Genomic DNA, 7,590 nt, shown 5'->3' with positions numbered 1-7,590 from the left:
GAATGTTTTTTTGGAGTGCCAGCAACAATCTCTCTCCACCTCCCACCCCCAGCCTGTCTAACCCATCTCTCTCGATACACTTATATACTTCTTCCTCTGTCTCTCTCTCTGTGTGTCTCTCCCACCTCTCTGTGGCTGTCTCTCTTTCTCTATATTTCTCTGCCTCTCTTTTGGTCTATGTCAGTCTCCCTATCTTAGTCACCCTGTTTCTCGTTCTATGTCTGTTTGTATCTCTCTGTCTCTCCCACCACTCTCTGTCTCTTTCTCTCTCTCTCTGTTTCTCGTTCCATGTCTGTCTATCCCTCTCTTTCTCTCCCACCTCTCTCTGTCTCTCTGACTGTCCTTTGCTCACTCGGTGTACAGAAGTCATATTTACCCAAGAAATGAGTAAACATGACATCATCCTGTCCCGGAATCAGTTGGCACAAATTGGATCTGAATTACCTGCAACGTGACTACACCAAAATCCCCCTGCACCTTTATAGGGTAAAGCCTGTGCTGTCTATAGCTGGGGTCAGATTGTGTGTGGTAGTGGGAAGGAGTTGTGCAAGCTGTTTGTTGTATGTTTAATTCCGCCATGTCACGTATTCGGTGTGCACAGATTGTGGACTGAAAGACACTATTCACAGAATGAAGGTCAGAATTACGCAATGTTTGGATATTACTGGCTATTTAAACCCAGATGTTCAGATGCCCACCCAGCCTGGTTCTCACCCTCATTCTTCGACTGACCTTCATTCTTCTGCACTCTTCCAGAATGGGAGGACCTCTGGCAGTCAGCATTTTAATTTGTCTCCTGACTTCTAGTGTCGGTTATCCACTGTGAGTAAAGCATGTCCGTGTCTGTGTTAGGTAGCTGGTCCTTTTTTCAGGTTAGAGAGGTGCCACAATAGAGTTATCATTGTTAGGACGCTGTTATCTACTAGAGGTAGTGAGAGATTAAAGTGTCATGGCTGCCTAACATTCAGTATCTCATCCCTCTGCATGCAGACACTGAACTTTCCTCATAGAGATCCATTGATTCAATGTATCTCTATGAGGTGATGCTGATTGGCCAGCGCTGTGCTTGAATTGTGCTGGCTCTGCCCCTGATCTGCCTCTCTGTCAGTCTCAGCCAATCCTATAGTGATTGGATCAGGCCAACTGTGATTGGATCAGGCCACCAGTTCTGATGATGTCAGCAGACAGCTTGCTATTCTGAGGCAAACAGCATGCAGAGCTATTGTATTCAGGCTTGAATACAAATAAGATTTTGCTATATTTAGAGAGGCATGATGGTGTTTTTAACACTATAGATTAGGGTCAGGAATACATGTTTGTGTTCCTGAACCTATAGTGTTCCTTTAATGTTTAGGCAACCAGGTTACCCATTAGGGGTAGTACCAGGTTAGTATTAGGTAACCAGGTAATCTATTAGTAATAGTGACATGTCAGGTTAGTGTTTAGGTAACCAGGTATCCCATTCAGGTTAGTGAGATGTCAGGTTAGTGTTTAGGTAACCAGGTAATCCATTAATAATAATGAGATGTCAGATTAGTGTTTGGGTAACCAGGTATTCCATTCAGGTTAGTGAGATATCAGGTTAGTGTTTAGGTATCCAGGTTGTGGCAAAACCTAGCCACTTCAGACTATAGAACGGTGTCTCTAAAGGTTGTCCTACACACTGCTGCCATATTGTGTTTAAATGTAATTTGCTTTCTGTATTGAACCGTATGATTACCTGTATTCCTATAGCATTCGTATGCTGGCAGCCAAAAGCTGTTAGCATTCACATGGTTGTTTCACGAACAGCAACTTTACCGGCTGTTCGTGAAACAAATTAAGTACAGAACCCAAGCCCACACACTGAGGGTCGTGTGGCACCAATTAACAGATTGCAACATTTAACAGATTGCAACACTGCTGTACTTCCAGGCCGATCGGGAGCTCCGGTCTTCCCCTATTGTGGTTCCCCATCGGTGTTCGGTACTTTCAGACGACTTTAGTAATATAGTGTATTTCGTGCGGCGTTCGGTTGTTTTAGCTGGGATCTGAGCGATACTCTCACAAAATGTGCACTCAGACCCCAGCTATCTACCAAACGTCCGTTCATGCAAATAAAGTGAATATTACTGAAGTTATACATTTTCATGTGAATTGCCGGTTCTGCTGCACGGAGGGATAATCCACTTAACGGTGTATTTCAGTGGGAGTGTCCCTCTCGTGCAGCAGTGCCTGATGGGAGAAATGCTCCAAATGTTAAGTCCCCCATGTAGTCCCCTACTGTATTACCCCTGCTATGTCAGTAAGGAAACCCCTTGCATGGGGACTTGCATAAATACTGGAAGCTGTGAATAAAGACCTCAGTTGACTCCCAGAACTGTGTTTCGTCCGGTTACTGGGGGATTTGGGATATTGTCTTACTTTTAGCAATTAGTAAGATGTCAGGTAAGTGTTTAGGTAACCAGGTAACCATTAGTAATAGTGACATGTCGGGTTAGTTTTTAGGTAACCAGGTATTCCATTCAGGTTAGTGAGATGTCAGGTTAGTGTTTAGGTAACCAGGTAATCCATTAAGAGTAGTGAGATGTCTGGTTAGTGTTTAGGTAACCAGGTAATCCATTCGAAGTAGTGAGATGTCAGATTAGTGTTTAGGTAACCAGGTATTCCATTCAGGTTAGTGAGATGTCAGGTTAGTTGTGGCAAACCTAGCCACTTCTGGACTATAATGTAGAAGGTTGTCTGTAGGCTATTTTGTGTGCTATGTATATTTTGCTGTGTGTGTACTGTGCTATGGTAGTTCGCATGCTGGCAGCCGTAAGCTACCAGCATGCAAGTACTTCGTTCGACGAACAGCGGCTATCCGGGCTGTTCGTCAAACGAATACGGGATCCCCTGATAGACCACACACTTAGAGTTGTGTGGCGCTTGTTAACCGATTGCAACAAGGTTGCAATCGGTAATTAGAGGCTCTCCTAGGTGGCCGTCGTTCGACTACCAACCATGCGGCGGTCGGCCATCTTGGATTCGCTATTCTTCAGCGGTGTTTGGTCGTCGAGCGCCTGGAACTGAAAACGGCTACTCGACGACACGAACACCACTGTACTTCCAGGCCGTTCGGGAGCCCGGTGTTCGGTAGGATCGTTCCCCTCGGTACGATCGACAGATTGAGGGGAACTTCAATGTATAACCTTGTGACGAAACCAACCTCGCCACTGAGAACTGGAGAAGCCTGGTTGCCCGCCTGCTGCCTTTGGACTATGGCCCTGGGAGATTGGGCCCTTTACAAACAGTATTCGGCCCTAACAGAGTGCATGTCACTCATTCTGGCCCTTTAAATACAGTGGGGCCATTCGGTACTTGCCCTGTGTGAGCAGTGATACCCCCCAGATAGCTATGCCATGGAGCCTATTCATATAATGAAAGACTATGGGAAAGACTTTGGCTCCATGGCAATTAAACTGTATTTGTGTGGTCTGCGTGCCATTCACCTAATAATGTGCACGCAGACCTGAGCTATCTGGGGATATGTTAAATGTCTGTGTTTAATGTATAAAAAGTGACTTTATGTATTTTAAAGAGTTTTATGTTGTTTTGCAACCATGTGGTTAATGGAGTCTGCCTCTAGTCCTGGATAATTAGATTTCCTCTCCAATTATCTCCAGGGCAGAAGGGAGGAAGCCAGGATGCATTGTGGGGATGTTTTACTTTTACTGTTTGAGCCAGAAGGAACAAAAGATACTTTTAGTAACTTTTTAACCCCTGGTCGGATTCATGCCATTTTTTAATATGTTGTTCCCCTGAATGGATTGATTGTGGATATGTATTTTTATGTGAATGTGATGTATGGTTGTAAAGTTATGAAAGTTGTGTAAAAGTATATTTTGAACTGTACACATAATGGGATTAAGTGTCACACTAAGGGGAGGGGATGTGTGGGAGGTAACATCTATGTTATTGGTTATTTTATGCCTCCCCCTGGGTGTGGCCTGTATGTGTACTCATGTAATAAAAACCAGGCTGGGTGCCCAGCACCTCAGACCACTGCTTGACCTTCAACACGGAGCCTTGTCTCGTTCTTGGGGGGATTCACTGTATGCTGTTGGAGATTTGACTGCTAGGAGTGTAAGCTGATGTCTGCTTTTCCTATTCATCTGCTAGCAGCTATTTGTGAGGTTCCAGCTGGAGTGCTACCTTATTCACCTATATCCAGTTCGTGAGTTCTGATGTTCTGCAGTAGCTGTGCCTTTCTGAGGAAAGGGGATTATCGCCTAAACTGGGTTTTATCCTCTTGTATGCTGAAACGGTCCGTTACAATTGGTGGCAAGCGGCGGGATCGTTCCTACAGCCAGAAGGACAGCTACAGAACACCATTTCTTTGGATTTACAATTTGAGGGCAACGCATGTCTGAGTACAGCGACCCTGACAGCACCAGGATGGAACCAGCAGTGGAGTACAATAAGGGTGACATGGATGACCGGGATGCAATAAGGAAAGGCATCTGGTACCAGGCCCTGGATAATGTACAATACCAGCGGGGTGAGAGTCTCCCCAGTGAAGAGCAGCGGTTGCAGAAGCAAGTGGCCCTGCGGATGCCCTTCCTGGGAGAGCAGCCCCTGGAGGAATGGGTGAAGGAACTAGAGCACCGGGTATGGCAGGAGCTATGGCTGGAGGATGCCTACCAGGCGCTCTGGTGGTATATGGCACAGTATATACCCTGGACAGCCGAACATGACAAGCCAGAGGGAGAGGAGTTTGATGGTCCTGGCTTGTTATGGGAGTCCTTTGCAGAGCCTGGCTTCGGGAGCCCTGCGCAAACCAGACTGCAGGACATTTTCTATGAGAGGGAGGCTAGGCATGAGTGGGATGACCCCCATGAGGTAGAGCAAGACCTGGCTCACCTAGCAGCCCTGGAGTGGGAACTGGAGCAAAACTACCAAGATCTCTTCCGCTTCATTGGGAAGGCTCAGCAGGACAGTAAGGTGACAGACCCAGATCCAGACCCCTTCCGCTGGGAAGATATTGTAGAGATTTACTGGGAAGAACCCCAGGTGGCCTGTAGAGATGGGACCGAGGTCTCTCCACCGGCCCTGCAGGGAATTGGGAGCCCAGTCTCCATTCCCCAGCGGCAGGCTGAGTTACAGGGGGCAGAGGTAGTTGGTCCCACCCCCCAGCAGCAGAGTGATATGCCGGGAAGGCAGTGTGAAGTGCAGGGAGAGGAGAGCAGCGTCCTCCCTCCCCAGCGGCAGGCTGAGTTACAGGGGGCAGAGGTAGTTGGTCCTACCCCCCAGCAGCAGAGTGATATGCCGGGAAGGCAGTGTGAAGTGCAGGGAGAGGAGAGCAGCGTCCTCCCTCCCCAGCGGCAGGCTGAGTTACAGGGGGCAGAGGTAGTTGGTCCTACCCCCCAGCAGCAGAGTGATATGCCGGGAAGGCAGTGTGAAATGCAGGGAGAGGAGAGCAGCGTCCTCCCTCCCCAGCGGCAGGCTGGGTTACAGGGGGCAGAGGTAGTTGGTCCTACCCCCCAGCAGCAGCATGATTTTTTGGGAATTGGGAGCCCAGTCTCCATTCCCCAGCGGCAGTGTGAAGTAGAGGGAGAGGAGAGCAGCGTCCTCCCTCCCCAGCGGCAGGCTGAGTTACAGGGGGCAGAGGTAGTTGGTCCTACCCCCCAGCAGCAGCGTGACTTTTTGGGAATTGGGAGCCCAGTCTCCTTTCCCCAACAGCAGGACACTGTATTAGGAAAAGAGACAGTCGGTCTCCCTCCGCAGATGATGGAAGTATGCATGGGAGAGGAGCTTATTACCACCTCTCCCCAGCGGCGGATTATTAATGGGCAGAGTGTTCTATCGGGAGAGGAGCTTGTTACCCCCTCTCCCCAGCGGCAGTTTAATGTACCAGGGGGAGACTGTAAGCCCCCCACCGGTGCAGATGGGACCGTGGTCTCTGCACTTACCACACAGGGGGTAGGGATGGTCGGTCCTACCCCCCCACGACAGAACTATGTATCCAAGGGGGAGACAACCGGTCTCCCCATTCAGCAGCAGAGCTATGCAACGAAGGGGGAGACAATCCGTCTCCAGCAACCAGGCTCCAACCAGACTACTCCGGTGGTAGTGCTGGCATCAGGACAGAGTACCGCTGGTCTCTGCCCACTCAGCAACCCACCAAGGCAGCCTACCAGTCCCCTGCACAGCCGGGGTGAGGCACCTGGACATGGACAACTTTCTCCTCTACCCAGGTGTAGTAACCATTTATTGTGGGTGGGCTGTACTGATGTTTCTGCTTTGTGGGTGGGTTGCTGGACTAACAAGGGCACTGACCGGCAGGAGGTCAGGTACCCTGTTAGTCTTTTTGGAAAGGGGGAGAGATGTGACGAAACCAACCTCGCCACAGAGAACTGGAGAAGCCTGGTTGCCCGCCTGCTGCCTTTGGACTATGGCCCTGGGAGATTGGGCCCTTTACAAACAGTATTCGGCCCTAACAGAGTGCATGTCACTCATTCTGGCCCTTTAAATACAGTGGGGCCATTCGGTACTTGCCCTGTGTGAGCAGTGATACCCCCCAGATAGCTATGCCATGGAGCCTATTCATATAATGAAAGACTATGGGAAAGACTTTGGCTCCATGGCAATTAAACTGTATTTGTGTGGTCTGCGTGCCATTCACCTAATAATGTGCACGCAGACCTGAGCTATCTGGGGATATGTTAAATGTCTGTGTTTAATGTATAAAAAGTGACTTTATGTATTTTAAAGAGTTTTATGTTGTTTTGCAACCATGTGGTTAATGGAGTCTGCCTCTAGTCCTGGATAATTAGATTTCCTCTCCAATTATCTCCAGGGCAGAAGGGAGGAAGCCAGGATGCATTGTGGGGATGTTTTACTTTTACTGTTTGAGCCAGAAGGAACAAAAGATACTTTTAGTAACTTTTTAACCCCTGGTCGGATTCATGCCATTTTTTAATATGTTGTTCCCCTGAATGGATTGATTGTGGATATGTATTTTTATGTGAATGTGATGTATGGTTGTAAAGTTATGAAAGCTGTGTAAAAGTATATTTTGAACTGTACACATAATGGGATTAAGTGTCACACTAAGGGGAGGGGATGTGTGGGAGGTAACATCTATGTTATTGGTTATTTTATGCCTCCCCCTGGGTGTGGCCTGTATGTGTACTCATGTAATAAAAACCAGGCTGGGTGCCCAGCACCTCAGACCACTGCTTGACCTTCAACACGGAGCCTTGTCTCGTTCTTGGGGGGATTCACTGTATGCTGTTGGAGATTTGACTGCTAGGAGTGTAAGCTGATGTCTGCTTTTCCTATTCATCTGCTAGCAGCTATTTGTGAGGTTCCAGCTGGAGTGCTACCTTATTCACCTATATCCAGTTCGTGAGTTCTGATGTTCTGCAGTAGCTGTGCCTTTCTGAGGAAAGGGGATTATCGCCTAAACTGGGTTTTATCCTCTTGTATGCTGAAACGGTCCGTTACAAACCTTATTTGTTGCGGCGTTCGGTCATTTCAGCTGGGAGCTGAGCGGTATTCTCTCCAAAGATGCGCTCAGATCCCAGCTATCTACCGAACGTTCGGTTATGTCAATATACCGAATAAAAC

At 48.1% G+C, this 7,590-nt stretch overlaps 1 protein-coding gene across 1 annotated transcript in view; it reads left to right on the top strand.

Moving 5' to 3' along the window:
- The first annotated feature begins 667 nt into the window (after positions 1–667).
- The window catches only part of HPX (hemopexin), a 59,524-nt gene continuing 52,601 nt past the window's right edge, over positions 668–7,590 (top strand). The window contains exon 1 of the mRNA XM_063433352.1: positions 668–822. Within this exon, the coding sequence (XP_063289422.1) occupies positions 683–822 (140 nt within the window). The 5' untranslated portion in view covers positions 668–682. The remainder of the gene's footprint in view (positions 823–7,590) is intronic.

This window comes from Pelobates fuscus, chromosome 1, assembly GCF_036172605.1.
Source record: "Pelobates fuscus isolate aPelFus1 chromosome 1, aPelFus1.pri, whole genome shotgun sequence".
Taxonomy (NCBI): Eukaryota; Metazoa; Chordata; class Amphibia; order Anura; family Pelobatidae; genus Pelobates; species Pelobates fuscus.
This window is presented reverse-complemented; position numbering and strand designations above follow the sequence as displayed.